This window comes from Ranitomeya imitator, chromosome 2 (assembly GCF_032444005.1).
Source record: "Ranitomeya imitator isolate aRanImi1 chromosome 2, aRanImi1.pri, whole genome shotgun sequence".
NCBI classification, from domain to species: domain Eukaryota; kingdom Metazoa; phylum Chordata; class Amphibia; order Anura; family Dendrobatidae; genus Ranitomeya; species Ranitomeya imitator.
In genome coordinates this window covers 446,657,054-446,680,098 of record NC_091283.1, presented here as the reverse complement: position 1 = coordinate 446,680,098, position 23,045 = coordinate 446,657,054, and the positions used below count along the sequence as shown (strand labels likewise).

Sequence of the window (23,045 nt, the reverse complement as noted above, 5' to 3'; positions counted from 1 at the left end):
CCAGGAGCCTTTCCAGAGGCCATATCTGTTATAGCTTGCTCCACTTCCTCCAGGGTAAATTCAGCGTCCATAAAGGTCTGCTGGGCGGAACTCAGCACAGGGAGTGTTATATCGGACAAATATCCCAGGCAATCGGAAACATCAAAACCGCTCTTAGATTCATACAGCCCCTTATAATAGTTATAAAAACTTTGAAGTATTCCCTCAGTAGTGGAATTCAATGAGCCGTCCGGTGAGCGAATTTGCAATATCATGTTAGACGTATTATGTTGACGCACCAAGTAGACCAGAAATTTCCCCGCCTGGTTCCCCATTTCAAAGTACGATTGTAAAAAATAACTTACGCTTAGACTTGGGTGTATAATCTTTGCAGAGTCAACCACTCAACCCTATTATCATTAGTCTGGTCAGCTGTATATGTTGCCTCAGCATCTCTCAAACGTTGCTCAATCTCATCATCCTCCCTCGATGTTACCCTTTTAATATATGAGATTGTAGAAGACAGACAACCCCTCAGATATTCCTTAAGTGTATCCCAAAATAAGTTAATATTCTGAAGTTCTGAGTGGGACTGAATGAAGCAGTTCAGCTGGTCAACTGTCCTATCATCCGAATCTATTAGTTTAAGCCAAAAGGGATTCAATTTCCATACTCTACCATTATTTAACGTCCCAAACACAAGTTTAAGAATAATCGGACTATGATCCGAGGTCCCTCTATTACCGTGTTCCACACTATCCACCCACCGCACCAGGTCACCGGATCCGAAGATATAATCTATGCGAGAGAGGGAACTTCTAGTGGATGAGTGGCAGGTATATCCCCTCTCCCCGGGGTGATGCATCCTCCATAAATCTATCCAGCCGCTACCTTCCATGAACAATGTAAACTGAGTCGGGGTCGAAGAAGAGGAAGAAGACAAAGATTCCCCAGGCGACCCATCTCCCAATCGCATTCTATCTAAATTACTGTCCATAACTAAGTTGAAGTCACCCATACAAATAACATGTGCGTCCGGGTAGCTTAATGCAAAGCTCATTGCCATCTTAAGTACTGAAGTATTAGCCGGGGGGGGGTTATATATGCATAGTATGACGTATTCACGGGAATTAATTAATGCATGGACAAAAACAAAACGTCCCTCTAGATCTCGCCGAGTCGTCTGGGCCTCCCATTGGACGTCTTTGTGTACTAATAGTGATACCCCTCTCGAGTAGCTAGTGTGAAACGGGTGAGCATACCACTGTACCCATGGTTTCTGTACACCTCTGGCTGTATCTCTAGTTAGATGTGTCTCTACCAGGGCCACAATATGAGGATGATATCGTCTAATTTGAGAGAACACCTTGATTTTCTTCCGGGGTGATTTAATACCCCGAATGTTCCATGTCATACATATCAACTCAGACCCCATATCTAGCCATTAAAAACATGGTATGCATTGATGGTGAGAAAAGTCCGCTGATTACGCATGGGAAGTCATAATGGCTTTGGAGGCGGCTCTTACCCAAATACCTACTAAAACTAATTAAATCTAACAGAAAAAAAAACAACAATTTAACAAAAACTGAACAGTAGAGGAGTAAGATCCTGTACTCCTACAGTCAAATATAAAAAGGGATACCCTCACTGAATCCAGCGTCCGGTATTGTTAACAACCTTAGCACCCACTTAGAGAGCGCCGTTTATGTTACCAGTGGACAAGGAGCATAAATTAGGAGTCTTTCACATTAGACACCCTGTGAGACCGCAACCATTCGGCCGCCTCCGCTGGATCCGTGAAGAATAAGGTGGAACCATCATGAACAATGCGCAGTCGAGCCGGATAAAGCATGGAGTAAATGATACACTTATCTCTAAGTTGTTTCTTGATGTCCATGAACCGTGCTCGCTGTTTTTGGAGTTCCATGGAAAAATCCGGAAAAATCGATATGGTAGCATTGTTGAATTTAATAGGACCCTTCTGTCGCGCCAGACGAAGAACAGCATCTCTGTCTCTACAGTTGAGAAGACGTGCCAGGAAGGGTCGGGGTGGAGTTCCAGGGGGAAGAGGTCTTGTTGGGACCCTATGGGCCCTCTCCACTGCAAATGTTGAAGAAAATTCGTCCCCCAGGGAGGCCTTAAGCCAGTCCTCCAGAAATTGTTCGGGTTGCTGACCCTCCGAACGCTCCGGCAGGCCGATAATTCAGATATTATTGCGATGCAGTCTGTTTTCCAAGTCATCTGCCTTTTGTTTCCAGGCGTTTACAGAGCCAGCGGCTTTTGTCAACTTAGCCTCCATAGGGGTGATGGTATCCTCTATATGAGACACTCTTGCTTCAACCTCCGAAATACGCCCTCTCATAGCTTGCATATCATGCAGCAAACGACCCACCTCAGTATGCACGTCCTCTATTTTTTCCGTGAGAGATGATCTAGTGAGGGACATAGCCTGCATTAGCTGCTCTGACGCCTGTTTAAGAGTCAGTTCATCTTGTTCTCCCTCCTCATTACTATCAGAAAGACGATTTTTACGTTGGGTCTGTGCAGGGTTATTTCTGAGAGTGCGTGTACTATCAGTAGGATCCTCCCTGGCGTACTTCCTTAGTTTATCAGCAGCCCCTGTTCCCTTAGAGTGATGCATGGCAGGCAGCTAGAGGGCTCCACTGGTTAATTACAGTTATATGTGTATATAGTGCACTCTTCAGTTCCAGTCACAACAGAGTTAAATGTAGGATTGTATTCCAGAGAGACCACTAGATGGGCAGCTGGGATATTGAGAGTGATATAGGCAGCAGCTTTAATATGCACCCAGGCTCTGTATGTCAGAGCAGATCCACAGGCTCCACAGGGGGAACAGCAGAGCGAGGGGGGGGAGGAGGGGGGGTTAACCCCTCTGAGGTTATGGCGCTGGCAGGAGGAATGCTTGTATGGCAGGGGGCACGGGGCCCAATCTTTCAGGGCACACACACCGTGCCACCCCCTTGCTGTTTCAGGCTAATCTCTCACCTCCTGAGTTGCGCCGCAGATGTGGCTGAAAGCGCCGCTTCCCCACTGTCAGGGCGCGCGTTGTAGTGATGTGCCCCCCCACGGACACCGCCGTCCACCTCCGGTCCTCCTGCTCCCGCTCACCGGTACTCCCCAGCGACCACCGCTTGTGTCCGGGGATCGCCGATTCCAAGAGGGAGGGTGCCCGGCACCAAGAGAAGCCGGCGCTGTGTCTGGTCTCCTCAGCGCGTGCACTCACAAAATGGCCGCCGCTGCACGTGGAGTCTGCCGCCCGTCCAGGCCACCGCAGCTCCTTCGTCCCAGACCTTCACCGCAGCCGTCCGGAGGGCTCACCGGGTTCCTGAGACTGTGCGGTACCAGTACCAGCCGGTACAGTGTGTGAGTTAAGGGTCCAAGTGGCAGGATAGGTACAGGATTGTTGGAGCTCACAGAAGGTGCGTCTTTCCTCCTCCGTTACATAGCCACGCCCCCTCAGAAACATTATTATTTACATTTCCTATATAGCAAGATGTTATTATCCACAGCACTAGGCGACCTCATGTGTGCTATGTGGAGGGACTACGCATTGCACTTATCCCAAAAGCTGCAAGCTACAGTGTGCCTAATACAGATAGTAAAGGAAGCATGTGAACATTGGGGTTCTGACCTTATGTCTCTCACCAGTAGGTTGGATATAAAGCTTTTGGCTTCTTCTGATACCAGCTCAAAAGGGTCTTCATCAAAATCTGCATCTCCCAACAATACATTGTTCATCGTCTCTGGGTCATTAGCACCAAGAAATGGTGATAACCCACTTACCCTGCAAGAGTTCAAAAATTATTACTAACAAAGAGGTACAGAATTTATTAAATAACTACAAGAACACAGAAATATGTATTACTACCATAACTAGAATACTGCATCCTATGTACAAGAATATAACTACTATAATACTGCTCCTATGTACAAGAATGTAACTACTATAATACTTTCCCTATGTACAAGAATATAACTACTATAATACTGCTCATATGTACAAGAATATAACTACTATAATACTGCTCCTATGTATAGGAATATAACTACTATAATACTGCCCCCTATGTACAAGAATATAACTACTATAATACTGCCCCTATGTACAAAAATATAACTACTATAATACTGCTCCTATGTATAGGAATATAACTACTATAATACTGCCCCCTATGTACAAGAATACAACTACTATAATACTGCCCCTATGTACAAGAATATGACTACTATAATACTGTCCTATGTACAAGAATATAACTACTATAATACTGCCCCTATGTACAAGAATATGACTACTATAATACTGTCCTATGTACAAGAATATAACTACTATAATACTGCTCCTATATATAAGAATATAACTAACATAATACTGCTCCTATGTACGAGAATATAACTACTATAATGCTGTTCTATGTACAAGAATATAACTGCTATAATACTGCTCCTATGTATAAGAATATAACTACTATAATACCACCCATATATATAAGAATATAACTAACATAATACTGCTCCTATGTACGAGAATATAACTACTATAATACTGCCCCTATGTACAAGAATATAACTACTATAATACTGGTCCTATGTATAAGAATATAACTACTATAATACTGCCCCTATGTACAAGTATATAACTACTATAATACTGCCCCTATGTACAAGAATATAACTACTATAATACTGCCCCTATATATAAGAATATAACTACTATAATACTGCTCCTATGTACGAGAATATAACTACTATAATACTGCCCCTATGTACAAGAATATAACTGCTATAATACTGCCCCCTATGTACAAGAATATAACTACTATAATACTGCCCATATGTACAAGAATATAACTGCTATAATACTGCCTCTATGTATAAGAATATAACAAACTAATTCTATCCTCCAAAAAACATTTACCCTTACACATACTGTACAGTGCACAGACATGTCACACCATATAATATTACATCATGTACGTGATGACACCAACGCTCCACATGTCTGTCTGGAAAGAAACATGATCATAGTTGATGACCTCTGGTGACAGAAATTCAGCGGTCCCAAAAGAAACTTTCAATTTATTCTGTGGATTATACCTACGGGAACAAAGAAGGAGATTAGGAGTTAGGGGCGTCAAGATGTCATTTATTATAGAGAAGACTTCATACCATGCCAAGATATACTAAAGCCACAGAACTCACCTTCGGGCAAGGCCAAAGTCTATGATTTTCACCATGTGGCTGATAGGGGACACACAGACTATGTTTTCTGGCTGGAATAGTTTAAAAACAAGAGATTGAGGCAGTATCAGTGTATGTGTCACCCATTCTGTATATTTCTATGCCTCCATTCTTCTCTCTCAGGGCTTTTAGTGTCAGTCTACACTGCTGTCCTTGTATTCTATTCATGACCAAGAACAGAGCAGCAATGGCAAAACCTATAGCAGCATTGAATGCTGGGAGTTTGTATTAAAAGGTACCTGTCCGTACATGTCAAAATGAATTAATATTAATTACATCAAACTAAACAATCCCTTTAAAAGGTAACCTGCCAATACATTTTTAAATATAGGAGGTAGCAGTATGGCAATGTAGGCGCTTGTCCCCCAATAAAATGTATACTTTTTTTGTAAAATCCGATGTGCCATTCATAATTAATAAAGATTACAAGCTGTATGCAAATAAGGCTAGAAGTGCATTGTGGGTGTGTCCATGCACATGGAAGAAGTAGTGCCCACAATGGACACTTGCACATCTGATCTGTTAAAAAAAAAAAAGGTATAATTTTTATTGGGAAACCGCACCTTTACAGCAATCCCTCTACTTCTATATGTAAAAGTGTGCTGATAGATTCCATTTAAAGGGATTGTCCACCTCTGAGGACATTTTTATCAGTACATACATTTTGTACGTTCTACTTTTACCGGCTCTTTATTGCCACGCAGTTTCATCTTTGATGTTTGCTTTGGTCAAAGATTATGCAAAAGGAGGAAGGAAAGAAAAAAGGTAACTAGAATTGGAACCTCCTCCAGCCGGCCGTCAGAATGAGCTACTGACAGATTCTCAGTTCACTCGTTCTGCAGCCAGCCATAGAGAGTGCAACCCAATGGCTATAAAGAAAGCAAACGTTGCAAAATTTAAAAATGTCTTTTTATCCTAAAATCCATGCATTTTTTGCAATAAAATTATTACCCCCAAAAGGTAAGAATAACAACCCCTTTAAGCCATTCCATGATATTTCAGCAAGGAGCATCATTACTGTAGATAGGGCAGCTGCGTCTATACTGAGCCAGAATTATAAGTGGGGCTCACGGGCAGGTGGGCAGAAATCTCCCTAACCTAATATTACACAGGTGCTACTGTCACTCCTTACATGGGACTGCTGGGTGGACTTGGGAGGACGTTGATAACAAGAGCTTTCCAAGGACTGTGTGTGCAATAAACAGATCTCCCCCAGCAAATCCCATCCTGGACCTTGGTTACAGGGAAAGAACTTACTGTGAGTTTTTCCGCAAAGGTCACAGGTCATATCTGCAGTAAGCAAACGGATGGAGCCCTCCAGCTAATCCCTAGGATTGGGATCCTGGGCCTCTCATAGGTTCCTATTAATATGCCCAGACTCCTTCACCCTCAGCGACGCTTCATAAACAGGCCTGGGACCATATATCAATGAGAATCTGACAGGGGCAGGAACCTGAGCTGCAGCTAACTGAACGTTTGGATCCCAAGGGATCTCAAAATGGCAAAATTCTGCAGCGCGTGGGGTAAATGGGCCTATAATGGGAGAGTGTGTGGGTCATCAGGGGTGCAGGATGATGTGGGGGGATTATTTGGATCAAGTGTACTCTGTGGTACGTGCAGGACAGACATCCAAGGAGGCACAGGTTTGGCATTGTCGGATCTACAGTAGACGTAAAATACTCCAATCACATTCAAAGCTGCATGTAGGATTCTGCTGGTTTCGTGCTATGGTTTGTAGGGCCAAAAATCTCCCTGCTGTTACCTGCTAGGTGCAGAGTTGTAGTCACATGCAAGTTTTGGAGACTAAAGTGGTCCTCAATCAGTAGTGAACTGCTAAAGGTGACAGACCATGTGGCAGCTGGGGTCCCTGAGTATTTTATCATCCCCCCCCCCAGGCATCAGATCTGTGAGGGTCAGTGAAGCGAAGACGTCACTACATTGCACCTGCGGTGCGGAGCTTTAGCCCTCATGCTACAGATATCAGAGCAGCAAGGGAACAAGAGAGGTTAGCAGTTTTCTTTTTTTTTTATTTTATGGAGCTTTCATTCTGTGTGGGGGGATGTGGGGCCATCATAAAGTGTTAGAGCTTTGGAGTCCATCAACTCTATGTGGGGGAATGGTGGGATGCAATAATACTGCGTGGGGGACTGTGGAGGTGATCATAGTTTATGAAGGGTTGTTGGGACCATCATACTCTGGGGGCATTATACTGTATGAGGGGACCATCATACCGTGTAGGTGCTGTGGAGATGTTCACACTTTACTGAGGGCTGTTGGGGCTTTCATAGTGTGTAATGGAACTGTAGGGGCCTTTTACTGTGTGGGGGGGCCTGTAGGACCATCAAGGTTTGTAGGGGGACTCATAATGTGTGTAGAGGAACTCTAGGGGCATTATACTGTGTATGGGGCCTGTAGGATCCTCATACTTTGTGGGGGCCTCATAATGTGTGTGGAGGAACTGTAGGGGCATTATACTGTGTATTGGGAGCTTGAAGGATCTTCATACTTTGTAGGTAGACTCATAATGTGTGTGGAGGAACTGTAGGGGCATTATACTGTGTATTGAGACCTGTAGGAACATCATACTTTGTAGGTAGACTCATAATGTGTGTGGAGGAACTGTAGGGGCAATATACTTTGTATTGGGACCTGTAGGATCCTCATACTTTGTAGGTAGACTCATAATGTGTATGGAGGAACTGTAGAGGCATTATGTTGTGTATGGGGACCCGTAGGACCATCATACTTTGTAGGTAGACTCATAATGTGTGTGGAGGAACTGTAGGGGCAATATACTTTGTATTGGGACCTGTAGGAACATCATACTTTGTAGGTAGACTCATAATGTGTATGGAGGAACTGTAGAGGCATTATATTGTGTATGGGGAACCGTAGGACCATCATACTTTGTAGGTAGACTCATAATGTGTATGGAGGAACTGTAGAGGCATTATATTGTGTATGGGGAACCGTAGGACCATCATACTTTGTAGGTAGACTCATAATGTGTATGGAGGAACTGTAGAGGCATTATATTGTGTATGGGGAACCGTAGGACCATCATACTTTGTAGGTAGACTCATAATGTGTATGGAGGAACTGTAGAGGCATTATATTGTGTATGGGGAACCGTAGGACCATCATACTTTGTAGGTAGACTCATAATGTGTATGGAGGAACTGTAGAGGCATTATATTGTGTATGGGGAACCGTAGGACCATCATACTTTGTAGGTAGACTCATAATGTGTATGGAGGAACTGTAGAGGCATTATATTGTGTATGGGGAACTGTAGGAACATCATACTTTGTAGGTAGACTCATAATGTGTATGGAGGAACTGTAGAGGCATTATATTGTGTATGGGGAACCGTAGGACCATCATACTTTGTAGGTAGACTCATAATGTGTATGGAGGAACTGTAGGGGCATTATACTGTGTATTGGGACCTGTAGGATCCTCATACTTTGTAGGTAGACTCATAATGTGTGTGGAGGAACTGTAAGGGCATTATACTGTGTATTGAGACCTGTAGGAACATCATACTTTGTAAGTAGACTCATAATGTGTATGGAGGAACTGTAGGGGCATAATACTGTGTATTGGGACCGGTAAGAACATCATACTTTGTAGGTAGACTCATAATGTCTATGGAGGAACTGTAGGGGCATTATACTGTGTATTGGGACCTGTAGGATCCTCATACTTTGTAGGTAGACTCATAATGTGTATGGAGGAACTGTAGAGGCATTATACTGTGTATGGGGACCCGTAGGACCATCATACTTTGTAGGTAGACTCATAATGTGTGTGGAGGAACTGTGGGGACACCATACTTTGCTGGGGATATTGTGGGGGTATCATACTGTATGTGCAGAGTACCACCTGGACGCCCTATTGTGTCGGGGAGAGGTAATTACCTTGAAAATATAAACAAATGGATAGATTCTATCCTACAACCCCTAGTTGAAGAACTCCCCTCTTTTTTAAAAGATACGAATCAGTTGTTACGGAGGGTTGATGACTTGAAGTTGAGTGAGGATACAATCATGGGAGCAATGGATGTGGAATCGTTATACACCAGTATTCGTCATAGTGACGGCCTTGCAGCCACAGAATTTTTTCTATCCACATCCAGTTGCTCCCCTGATTTTCGTGTCTTCGTTTTGGAGGTACTGCATTTTACGCTTACCCACAATTTCTTTACCTTTAGGGGGTCCTTCTTCCTTCAGCTCCAGGGAACAGCCATGGGGGCGGCCTTTGTGCCGTCCTATGCTAATCTGTTCCTGGGGCTGTGGGAGAGGGACCTCCTACAGTCTGATGGTCTGTTGTCTATGGAGCGCGTCCTGCTTTGGACGCGCTACATAGACGACATTTTCATCGTCTGGCAGGGGAATAGTGAGACTTTCAACCGTTTTGTTGACGCTTTGAATGACAACAATAAAAACATTCGGTTGACAGCTGTTTGTGATGTCACAAATATTGAATTTTTGGATGTAAGACTCACTAAGGATAGGAGCGATACCATCCAAACTACCATCTATAGAAAACCGACTGCCACCAACATGCTCCTGCATGCTTCTTCCTCTCATCCAGCTCATATGATTTCCTCAGTCCCGGTTGGGCAATTTTTACGAATACGTCGTACCTGTTCCACTTTGGAGGAATTCGAAGTGCAAGCTAAAGAACTTAAGTCCCGTTTCAAAGAACGCGGGTATAGTAATCGTGCCATTAAAAGGGCCTATTTGCGGGCGAAGCATAGCGACAGGAATAGATTGCTATATGGGAGTAACTATAAAGTGGACAAATCTGACATTAGATTTGTAACTAATTATAATTCACGGGCAGGGGCCATACGAAATACACTTAAACGAGCCTGGCCGATACTAAGAACAGATTCTACTCTAGCTAAATTATTACCCCCTTGCCCTTTGATTACATATCGGAGGGCAAAAAATATACGCGATCATCTTGTACAGAGCCACTATAAAAGCGACCCACAGATGACATTTTTACACGCCCCGAGCAATAGATTACGAGGGGGGTGTCGCTCTTGTGGCCATTGTGTAGCCTGTAAGAACATACTGAGGGAGGACACGTTCGTGGACTCATCGGGACAGAAGACTTTTAAGATCATGAAGTCTATTACATGTACATCAACTAATGTAATATACTATGCTTCGTGCCCCTGTCCCTTGATTTACGTCGGGCTGACCACGCGTCAGCTTAATACGAGAGTGAGGGAGCACGTTCGGGGGATTGAGCGGGCAGCACAAGCAACAGATATACAAGCGCTAAAAATGATACCTCGGCACTTCAGGATTCATCACAATTGTGATGGCAGCCTGTTACGTGTCAAAGGTATCGATATGATTGAGGAAGATATAAGAGGTGGGAGGATTTCACAAAGGTTGGCACAGCTTGAAACTCGGTGGATGTGGACACTTAATAGTGTTCACCCACATGGGTTGAACGAGACAATTAGTTTTGCGTCATTTCTGTGATCATTGCTTATGCACGGGAGATGGTGGGATGTGCTGGGGATTGGACTGTTACGTGTTTTTAATTGTGTTTTTATACTTTTTCTAGTTATTAGTTACCACCTGAAGATGTCAGATGGTTGTGCGACAGGATTAATTGTCACCAGCATCTATGTCCTGAATACCATGGGAAGACACCGTCAGAAGATCATGCATCTTGATTGGACTAATCGGTCCGCATTTGGTTAACTGATATACTGTTTTAGCATATATGATGTTTCTGTGTTTTTTTTTTGTTTTTGTAGTTGCGCAACATATGTTTTGTTATGTGCTTCCTGGTTGAGTTATGTTGTCTTTGTTGCTGGGACTTAGATTTAATACTGTAGTCTTGTTTTGTCACATTGGTCCTAGACGGGGTTGCGTTTTTTGTGTACCGCCATTACATCAGGTTCCACCATTTGGGGTAAGTGCCCTTTTAGGTATCACATGGTGGTTCATTGTTAAGTGGGGTTTTGATTGCCGTATGCATATAGTATCCACCTGAAAGGGCAGGAGCCTTCAATATGTAATATGGTGATTCCCACTTGTATTTTTACCCATATTCTTTTCTTGGGCACACCTTTTCGTTCCCTCCCCCCCCCCCTATTCCTCCTCGGTCCTCCTCGGCATCACCTACACGCAGGCGCGCTGGGCGCTACTGCTCTGGGCGTCTCGAGGCGTCTCTATGTGTAGGTGGTTGCCATGACGCTGGCGGCACCTTCACATGACGCCACCGCCGCTGGGAGCTGTGGGTTGCCGCGGCAACGCCTGCGTCACTTCCGGTGCGCGCCGATGACGAAATCAGTGGAGGACGATATATACCCCGGCTTGGGCTCCATATGACATGCCCCTGACGAAGGAGTCTACCTCCGAAACGCGCGTCGGGCGACGTGCAGGACACCGATCTGGCAGCGAGTAGCTGGCCGCCCACTATCAGGTAAATACTATGGAGCAGCCATGGGCGTCTACTTTCATATGGGGAGTTGTTGTATAGTGTGGGAGCGGCCATAGAGGAGGCAGCATAGGTTTCACTTTTCATCAGCAGTTTGCCCACAATTAGGATTACATTAGGGAGCGGCCGAGTGCGCTCATTATATTTGTTTTGGGGGTATTGCGGTACTAGTATGGTAGCAACCATGGGGGAGTTATTTAGGCTTTTACCTATACCAGCTGTTTGTCCAGTGTGATCTATGGCACTTATGTTACCTTGTAGTTTTAGACTGGATGCTCACAATATGTACTTTTTGATACATTGTATTAACATGGTCCAGTGTTCTTTCTGACTGTATACTATGTGCTATATGGCCTGATGTCTAGATCTACCTAGAGACTTATGGTTTAGCCTCCACACATTCCTTTGTAGCCTGCTGCTTCCTCTTGTTCCATTTTTGGATTATTTTTGTGAGCCAGTCCTTGTCCTGCAGGTCATATTCCTGCACAGTTACGGTCCCTCTGTGTGTCACATTGTTTCCTTACTGTGTCCTATGTCATGTTTTATAGTCTCTTATTTATATTGTTAATAAAGATTACTAGTTTTATATTTTTGCTCTTTGGTCGTATTTTTTGTGGTTTCCACATTCCTCCCCTTTTCTTGTGATATGATGTAGTTACGACTGAGTTTGCTACTAGTCCGGCTCGTGTGTAACATTGGGTGTGTATATTTTTTCTTTTCACGCAATGTTGCCAACTAATACCATCATTTTGTTGTTATACTTTGTAGGTAGACTCATAATGTGTGTGGAGGAACTGTAGGGGCATTATACTGTGTATTGGGACCTGTAGGAACATCATACTTTGTAGGTAGACTCATAATGTGTATGGAGGAACTGTAGAGGCATTATATTGTGTATGGGGAACCGTAGGACCATCATACTTTGTAGGTAGACTCATAATGTGTATGGAGGAACTGTAGGGGCATTATACTGTGTATTGGGACCTGTAGGATCCTCATACTTTGTAGGTAGACTCATAATGTGTGTGGAGGAACTGTAGGGGCATTATACTGTGTATTGGGACCTGTAGGATCCTCATACTTTGTAGGTAGACTCATAATGTGTGTGGAGGAACTGTAGGGGCATTATACTGTGTATTGAGACCTGTAGGAACATCATACTTTGTAGGTAGACTCATAATGTGTGTGGAGGAACTGTAGGGGCATTATACTGTGTATTGGGACCTGTAGGATCCTCATACTTTGTAGGTAGACTCATAATGTGTGTGGAGGAACTGTAGGGGCATTATACTGTGTATTGGGACTTGTAGGATCCTCATACTTTGTAGGTAGACTCATAATGTGTGTGGAGGAACTGTAGGGGCATTATACTGTGTATTGAGACCTGTAGGAACATCATACTTTGTAGGTAGACTCATAATGTGTGTGGAGGAACTGTGGGGACACCATACTTTGCTGGGGATATTGTGGGGGTATCATACTGTATGTGCAGAGTACTGTGGGGGAAGTCACTCAGGGCGCATCATACTATGATTGGGGAGCATTTTTTTTACATCATACTTTATGGGGGCCATGTAAGGGCAATATTTGTCACTCTCACTGTCTTCAAAATTAAGGAGATACGCCCTTCTATGACCGCACCTAATCCTTTTTGTGGATCAGAGGTGGGGGTTTGGAATTAGGGCTTCTCATATTGGGCTCTATGATTTTTGTGTATGCCCCTGGCCTCAATATTAAAGCTGTGATAGTTGGGGGGTCTCCATTACAGATTTATAGCATCAGGGCCCAGGATTCCACTGTCACAACACATGATATACCTTCAGATCCAGGTGAAGCACGTACATCTGATGCATATAGAAGATCCCCTCGCAGATCTGGCGCACAAACACCATGGCGTCCACCTCCATCAGCTGGTAGCTGTCATCAATAATCCTCTCAAAGAGCTCCCCGCCCCCCACACTGAGCAGCATGGGTGTAATGTGGAGTGATACCAGAGAGAAATAGAATGAAAGAATTAGGAAATGAAATAGAAAATGATGCAGTTTGTTGCATCTTCATGGGATAGGTGACAACATTGATCTGTGGAGGTCCGACTGCTGGGACCCACATTGACCACTGATTCCCGATGGGGTTGCAAAACATTGCATTCAGCCTCACAAAGAATATATTAATGGGGGACAGGTATCCATCCCACCTCGCAATTTTGTAACAGGATCGAAAGTTCCCTGTGGGTTCCAGGAGTGGAAGGCACACCCACCAATCAGCATTTGTCCCTTTCCCAAATCAGCTCCATCTCTGCTAGGACTCATAGCCTATATGACATATGTCAATGCTTCCCTAGGCACCTAGACATAATGGGAAGAGAAGTTAGCTACTTCCAGCTACTGATGGCTTCACGTGACTCATGTATTATACTCTACAAGCAGAAAGTCACGTGGAGGTGACTTTTTTCCCAATAACTGAGACCCAGGATGAAGCAAGAAGTGTTAGATCCTGTGTGTGACTGGGTGACAGATAAAGCAGCCTCATGAGCGCTAGTATGGCTACTTCCTGAAAGTGGGAACATTCTGGAGCACAGACTACTGCGCATTTCAGTAGAGATGAACCTTTTTTAAAACATTTTATTTGGGATTTAGCATGGGATACATTACACTGCGATAAGAAAACCATACATGGTTATTGATCGGGGGTCCCCCTTTTTAATAACGTTATATTTGCACATTGCATTTTGTTTTCTAATGACTTACTATTCTAAAAGCAGGAAAATCTCGGTTGGATTTTCCACGGCGTCAAACATCTGGATGAGGTTGGGATGATTCAACTGGTTCATGACATTGACCTCATTCAGAGCCATTTCCTGCAAGACATAGGCAATAAACACCAATATAAGAATGTAGAAAAAGTGACGGAACAAGAGCAGAAGGCTAGAGAAATCATCGATGGAGGTAATCTGAGATGGGATCTATGTGACAGCTCGTATCATGGCAGAGTAGTGGAATATGCTACTGCTGGTGGCGGAGACGGGCTGCAGCCTTATAGTGAAGGCTTAAGTCTCTTATTACCCGATCTTTCTCACTCTGAACTTTCAATACTTTGGACACGAGTTGGAGGCCGCTGGACTTCTCTGTGCACACGTGAACTTCGCCAAACTTACCGCTGCACAAAAGTGAAAGTTCAAATTAGCCCAGATTTTAATGGCATAAAAAATGTGACCATGTTAATTATACATCATGTTAATCATACATACACCCCTTCGATTAACCCACCCAAAAATATAAAAGACAATGCGACACCCTCTGGCATCTAGCGCCTTCCTCCATAACATGTTACTATGTGGACTAAGTCGTACACTGAGAATATAAAAAATGGCTATTATGTTACCATCCGGCAACGTCAGCACAATAATAAAAAACTCAATGGAATTTTCCTTAATTTCCTAAAACCATATTTTTATAACTTTTGGGTAGAGTTTGCCTTTAGTTTTTCCCGCACTGTGTACCTGCATAAACTATCTCACCCTCCAAGAATCTCGTCCATGTTCAGATCATATAGGTCATTGACATTTCCAGTTCGGAGAGTTACTAAGCGGTGGGGGAAGGGAGCTGGAGGCGGAGGGCAGTCATCTGTCAAAAAAAATATATATATATTTTGTTTATGCAAATTGCCTCTTCTGAGAAAAGAGGAAATATTTGATTTCTTCATTTATTTTACTGACTTATACAGCGCCATTCATTCCACTGCACTTTACAAAAACTTCTTTAACCCGTTAATACCTATTTGTTAGAAGGGTCCCTTGACACTAAGCTAATCACAGGGTGCACTGATGCTAGGCTTTTCAAGTGATCAGCTGTTGTCTGCAGTTACATTTTTAACAAGTGCTAAATTCTTCTGCAGTGCCCCCGCAGGAGAAATAAAGTATTACACAGTTTGCATTGAAATCGATGATCTATCCTTCAGAGAATTGCTCAATTAACCCAGCCTTTGCATACCACTTTAAAGAGAACCTTTCATCAATTTTTTAATATTGAACTGGACACTTGATGTAATAGTGACTGCAGAGCGGAATAAAACATTTTTTTTTTTTTAGAATATTGCTTCTCCGTTGCCAAGATATTAGCAAAAGTATTTGACACTTAAAGAGTTAAGTGGGTGTTATCAGATAGTTTTCACTGTGGGGATGTTCTTTTTCTTCCAGTATGATACTGACCAATCATAAGCAGGTAGAAGTGCTTGGGGGAAAGAGAAGTATACCCCAACCATAGCTTAGAGTAGGTTTCTCAGTGTGTGAGATGTATAATGCCAGACAGCCCTGATTCTCCTGGTCTAACCTCCTGCACGATTAGAAAGCACAGTTGACTAAAACTGGACATTAACCGGAATTTTGTCTTTGAGTTTGTTTTATTCTTGTAAAATTTCAATTAAAAAAAATCACAGTGTAAAAAAAAAAAGCACAGATGACTAACACCTTTCAGATGAGGTCACGGTGGAGGGAAGGGGCTGTACGGCTGACTTTAGTTGTATCACATTTTAAACACTTCTATCAGTTCTCCATCTCTCATAGCACTGCCAACTGTGCTGTACTGCTTGTCCCCAAACACTGCCTGTTTGTAGATATGTCAGTAATCACACAAATGTCTGTTGTGCTCAAGCAGAACTCCCTCTGCAGTAAAAGCAAAGGAGTAGTACGGAACAGGCAGGCTGCTCATGTGTCAGATGTAATGACAGGTCCTGTGCTCACCGCAGAGCGATTACAAGTTGCTTGAGCACAGTGTGATTACTGACGCACTCAGTAATCAGTGGCGTTGAAGGAAGGATTTGTAATGTGACACAGCCAAACTCAGTTGTGCAGGCCTTCCAACCACGCTTACTCATGCCGGAGCTTAGATGAGGAGATCAGGGCTGTATCATTACATCTCACAGTCTATGAAGTCTGCTTTAAGCTATGGTGGAGGCGAGTTCGTCTATCGAGTGCTGCTGCCTACTTATGATTGGTCAGCATCATACAGGGAGAAGAAGTACACGCCCCCCCGTGAAAACAAGCTGATCCTTTTTTAATTCCAAGTCAGTTTATACTCATTAGATGCCAAAAATAAAATAAAGATAAATAAAAAGAAGAAAAAATGTTGTATTCCACTCTGCAGTCACTATTACATCCGGTTTCCAAGTCAACACAAAAAAATTGGTGAAAAGTCCTCTTTAAGTAGCCATTGAAATTCCTGTCCTCACCTATAATTTGGAACACGTCTTGTCCAATGATGATCACTGGGCTCTGCGATTCTCTCTCCAACGCTGCAGGACTTAGTGGAACTCCAAATTTAATACCTTTCGTCACCATAGACAGGTCAGCAGCCCCCTTTTCCAGAGGTGCCCCGTCTGTGAGGCTGGATACTACATTGTTTTCAGTTGCCAAATTTAGATTAGATTTCCGTGTTGAGACATCTTTTGGATGCTCAGCATCTTCTGCGCGAGAACCTTCATGACTGCTTTTTATCATCTCTGACCTATCAGAAAAGATGGTAAGTATCAACTCGCAGAATACCCAGGGGTCTTAAAAACCAAGTGACAACTCGCATAGGAGCTGCAAAATTAGCCATAGTTAGTTTTCCAGTTAAATCTGAGTTACAACCATTATGACTTACATTACCATGCGCAGCTGTCCTAGATTCCTGGAAAATTATGTCTAAATACGCCATGATATATTCCCTCTCCTAACGCTGCCATTCAGGACAACCCTTGCAAATGCAGTAATGGCAGCTATATTGGTTGTCACTGAGGTTTCCCCAAAAGCAGATATAATAATGAAGGCATAAAACAGTACTAAAACAGTACATGACATAATACAAAAAATGGTCAGAGGTTCATATTTACAAGTATTTTTTGTATGAGGAAGGGTGGATAATTTTTATTATTGATACAGTTGTAAGAAAATTAAGGAAGACAGGATTTCAGATTGGAAAGGTAGTAATAGCTCCTATTGTGCTGGCAGAGTGCAAAGGAACAGGTACCACCAACTCACAAAAAGAGTAAATAGAAAAATACAGAGTATGAGAATTGGGAAGCTTCTTGGACATATTATACAGATTATTAAATTCAAGAGTTCACTTACTTTCTCCCATTGTGAATGATAACGAAATGTGCTCAATAAAAGACATTTATCCAAAATAACATGTGAGGTCAGGCTCTGATGGTAGGGGAGAGGACGGGCTCAGAATCTCTATTCTAGTTCATCCCAAGGGTGTTGGATGGGGTTGCGGTCTGGGCTCTGTGCAGCTGGTTGGGATTTTCCACACCAGACTGCCCCAAATATGTCTTTATAGACCTTCCTTTTTGCACTAGGCACAGTCACGAGGACCAGAAAACGGCCTTCCCCAAACTGTTCCCACAAAGTTGGAAGCTACAATTGTCCACAGTGTCTTAGTATTCTGAACCATTGAGATTTTACAGCAGGCACAACACAGTCAAGCAGGTAATGTTCTCCTGACATTCACCAAACACAGACTTGTCCATCACCTGCCAGTGTGATGCATCACTGCTTCTCTATAATGTGGTGGTGGCTTTACTCCACTCCATCTGACACATGGCATTGTGGTTGGTGATGTCAGGCTACATGCAATGAAGCTCCTGGTGCACAGTAACTTGTGGCGGGCTAGTTGCTGGATTTTATACAGCAGTGACACTGGGATTGAATGAAAATCCTGTGTCTAGTGCTTAAAGGGAATCTGTCCGTAGGATCAACCCTCCTAAGTCGTCTATATGGTCATGTAGGTCATAGGAAGCTGAATAAATTGATACTTTGGAATAAGACATTGGGTTGCAGATATCAGAGAAATCCACATTTTTTTTTTATTGTATATAAATGAGCTGTTAAGATCTATGGGCCGGACATAGATCTTCCAAGAATCTGCCTCCAGAGCTTATTTTAAATGAAAGGAGACATGTAATGACTAACAGTCTGCTGCCAGGAGGCTCTGCAGTAAGATCAGAACTAACAGTATAACAGAGCTAACAGTACAACCAACCAGTAGCACAGCTACTTGGGGAGCAGAGGGGGTGGTTGCCCCAGGCCCCGTGCTCTGAGGGGCCCACTCGGAGCTACACTACTATAGCTTTACAGTAGTATTGCAGCACACCGATACAGTTACAATCTGCAGGGAGACTTGATCTCTCCGCACTGCCATGCAGTCCGTCATCGCAAGTTCAACTGTATCGGCTGGATGATGATAAAGTTGAAAGCAATGATGAGAGAGGGAGCGACAATCTCAGTGCAGGTGCTTAGTGGAGAGGGGGAGTTAGTAGGAGAGATGAGTATTGTACTTGTTTATGGGGAGTGCATTATTCTGTATGGAGGCCTACGGGGAGTGCATTATACTATATGGATGCCTATGGGGAGTGCATTATACTATATGGAGACCTATGGGGAGTGCATTATACTATATGGAGGCCTATGGAGAGTGCATTATACTGTATATGACTGCCTATGTGGAGTGGATTACACTATACAGAGACCTTTGGGGAGTGCATTACACTATATGGAGGCTTATGGGGAGTGCATTATACTATATGGATGCCTATGGGGAGTGCATTATACTATATGGATGCCTATGGGGAGTGCATTATACTATATGGAGGCCTGTGGAGAGTGCATTATGCTATATATGGCTGCCTATGTGGAGTGGATTACACTATACAGAGACCTTTGGGGAGTGCATTACATTATACAGAGTACCTACAAATAAACTGAAGCATATGCCAAGTAAAAATTAAAAAAAAAAATTATTTAACAAATATTGACTCACAACTGTTTAAAAAGATGAAGTGGATGAATGCACACATATGGACCTGAGAACACAGGGATTACTATACCCATGCCATAAACATATTTAAAAAAATTGAAAAATAGCCAGAGCTGTTATGAAAGGCAATTCAGTACTACAATGGACATAGCGGTCAGAGCACATACAGTGATCTGACAATAACCCAAAATCATAGAACGAGCTCTGAGACATGGGAACTCTGCAGACCGCAATCCCTAATCCTCTCCAAACAACACTAGAGGCAGCCATGGATTGCGCCTAACTCTGCCTAGGCAACTCGGCACAGCCTGAGAAACTAACTAGCCTGAAGATAGAAAATAAGCCTACCTTGCCTCAGAGAAATACCCCAAAGGAAAAGGCAGCCCCCCACATATAATGACTGTGAGTTAAGATGAAAAGACAAACGTAGAGATGAAATAGATTCAGCAAAGTGAGGCCCGACTTTCTTAACAGATCGAGGATAGAAAAGGTAACTTTGCGGTCTACACAAAACCCTAAAGAAAACCACGCAAAGGGGGCAAAAAGACCCTCCGTACCGAACTAACGGCACGGAGGTATACCCTTTGCGTCCCAGAGCTTCCAGCAACAAATTAGACAAGCTGGACAGAAAAAATAGCAAACAAATAGCAAAGAAGAACTTAGCTATGCAGAGCAGCAGGCCACAGGAATGATCCAGGGAAAAGCAAGTCCAACACTGGAACATTGACAGTAAGTAGAGAAGCACCTAACGACCTCACCAGATCACCTGAGGGAGGAAACTCAGAAGCCGCAGTACCACTTCCCTCCACCAACAGAAGCTCACAGAGAGAATCAGCCGAAGTACCACTTGTGACCACAGGAGGGAGCTCTGCCACAGAATTCACAACAGTACCCCCCCTTGAGGAGGGGTCACCGAGCCCTCACCAGAGCCCCCAGGCCGACCAGGATGAGCCACATGAAAGGCACGAACAAGATCGGGAGCATGGACATCAGAGGCAAAAACCCAGGAATTATCTTCCTGAGCATAACCCTTCCATTTAACCAGATACTGGAGTTTCCGTCTAGAAACACGAGAATCCAAAATCTTCTCCACAATATACTCCAATTCCCCCTCCACCAAAACCGGGGCAGGAGGATCAACAGATGGAACCATAGGTGCCACGTATCTCCGCAACAATGACCTATGGAATACGTTATGTATGGAAAAAGAATCTGGAAGGGTCAGACGAAAAGACACAGGATTAAGAACCTCAGAAATCCTATACGGACCAATGAAACGAGGTTTAAACTTAGGAGAGGAAACCTTCATAGGAATATGACGAGAAGATAACCAAACCAGATCCCCAACACGAAGTCGGGGACCCACACGGCGTCTGCGATTAGCGAAACGTTGAGCCTTCTCCTGGGACAAGGTCAAATTGTCCACTACATGAGTCCAAATCTGCTGCAACCTGTCCACCACAGCATCCACACCAGGACAGTCCGAAGACTCAACCTGTCCTGAAGAGAAACGAGGATGGAACCCAGAATTGCAGAAAAATGGCGAAACCAAGGTAGCCGAGCTGGCCCGATTATTAAGGGCGAACTCAGCCAAAGGCAAAAAGGACACCCAGTCATCCTGATCGGCAGAAACAAAGCATCTCAGATATGTTTCCAAGGTCTGATTGGTTCGTTCGGTCTGGCCATTAGTCTGAGGATGGAAAGCCGAGGAAAAAGACAAGTCAATGCCCATCCTACCACAAAAGGCTCGCCAAAACCTTGAAACAAACTGGGAACCTCTGTCAGAAACGATGTTCTCTGGAATGCCATGTAAACGAACCACATGCTGGAAGAACAATGGCACCAAATCAGAGGAGGAAGGCAATTTAGACAAGGGTACCAGATGGACCATCTTAGAAAAGCGATCACAGACCACCCAAATGACTGACATCTTTTGAGAAACGGGAAGATCAGAAATAAAATCCATAGAGATATGTGTCCAAGGCCTCTTCGGGACCGGCAAGGGCAAAAGCAACCCACTGGCACGAGAACAGCAGGGCTTAGCCCGAGCACAAATCCCACAGGACTGCACAAAAGCACGCACATCCCGCAACAGAGACGGCCACCAAAAGGATCTAGCCACTAACTCTCTGGTACCAAAGATTCCAGGATGACCAGCCAACACCGAACAATGAACCTCAGAGATAACTTTATTGGTCCACCTATCAGGGACAAACAGTCTCTCCGCTGGACAACGATCAGGTTTATTAGCCTGAAATTTTTGCAGCACCCGCCGCAAATCAGGGGAGATGGCAGACACAATTACTCCTTCCTTGAGGATACCCGCCGGCTCAGACAAACCCGGAGAGTCGGGCACAAAACTCCTAGACAGAGCATCCGCCTTCACATTTTTAGAGCCCGGAAGGTACGAAATCACAAAGTCAAAACGGGCAAAAAACAGCGACCAACGAGCCTGTCTAGGATTCAACCGCTTAGCAGACTCAAGATAAGTCAAGTTCTTATGATCAGTCAATACCACCACGCGATGCTTAGCTCCTTCAAGCCAATGACGCCACTCCTCGAATGCCCACTTCATGGCCAGCAACTCTCGGTTGCCCACATCATAATTTCGCTCAGCAGGCGAAAACTTCCTGGAAAAAAAAGCGCATGGTTTCATCACTGAGCAATCAGAACCTCTCTGCGACAAAACAGCCCCTGCTCCAATCTCAGAAGCATCAACCTCGACCTGGAACGGAAGAGAAACATCTGGTTGACACAACACAGGGGCAGAAGAAAAACGACGCTTCAACTCTTGAAAAGCTTCCACAGCAGCAGAAGACCAATTGACCAAATCAGCACCCTTCTTGGTCAAATCGGTCAATGGTTTGGCAATACTAGAAAAATTGCAGATGAAGCGACGATAAAAATTAGCAAAGCCCAGGAACTTTTGCAGACTTTTCAGAGATGTCGGCTGAATCCAATCCTGGATGGCTTGGACCTTAACTGGATCCATCTCGATAGTAGAAGGGGAAAAGATGAACCCCAAAAATGAAACCTTCTGCACACCAAAGAGACACTTTGATCCCTTCACAAACAAAGAATTAGCACGCAGGACCTGAAAAACTGTTCTGACCTGCTTCACATGAGACTCCCAATCATCCGAGAAGATCAAAATGTCATCCAAGTACACAATCAGGAATTTATCCAGGTACTCTCGGAAGATGTCATGCATAAAGGACTGAAACACTGATGGAGCATTGGCAAGTCCGAATGGCATCACTAGATACTCAAAATGACCCTCGGGCGTATTAAATGCAGTTTTCCATTCATCTCCTCGCCTGATTCGCACCAGATTATACGCACCACGAAGATCTATCTTGGTGAACCAACTAGCCCCCTTAATCCGAGCAAACAAATCAGATAACAATGGCAAGGGGTACTGAAATTTAACCGTGATCTTATTTAGAAGGCGGTAATCTATACAAGGTCTCAGCGAACCATCCTTCTTGGCTACAAAAAAGAACCCTGCTCCCAATGGTGACGATGACGGGCGAATAT

At 43.8% G+C, this 23,045-nt stretch overlaps 1 protein-coding gene across 2 annotated transcripts in view; it reads right to left on the bottom strand.

The window, feature by feature from the left end:
• MYLK2 (myosin light chain kinase 2) overlaps positions 1-23,045 on the bottom strand; it is a 64,763-nt gene that overhangs the window by 11,169 nt on the left and 30,549 nt on the right. For both annotated transcript variants that reach the window (XM_069751011.1, XM_069751012.1), the window contains 8 exons: positions 16,942-17,216; positions 15,233-15,338; positions 14,778-14,871; positions 14,463-14,572; positions 13,533-13,674; positions 5,206-5,276; positions 4,972-5,100; positions 3,635-3,787 (listed from right to left, as the gene is read on the bottom strand). In XM_069751011.1, the coding sequence (XP_069607112.1) occupies positions 3,635-3,787; positions 4,972-5,100; positions 5,206-5,276; positions 13,533-13,674; positions 14,463-14,572; positions 14,778-14,871; positions 15,233-15,338; positions 16,942-17,216 (1,080 nt within the window). The remainder of the gene's footprint in view (positions 1-3,634; positions 3,788-4,971; positions 5,101-5,205; positions 5,277-13,532; positions 13,675-14,462; positions 14,573-14,777; positions 14,872-15,232; positions 15,339-16,941; positions 17,217-23,045) is intronic.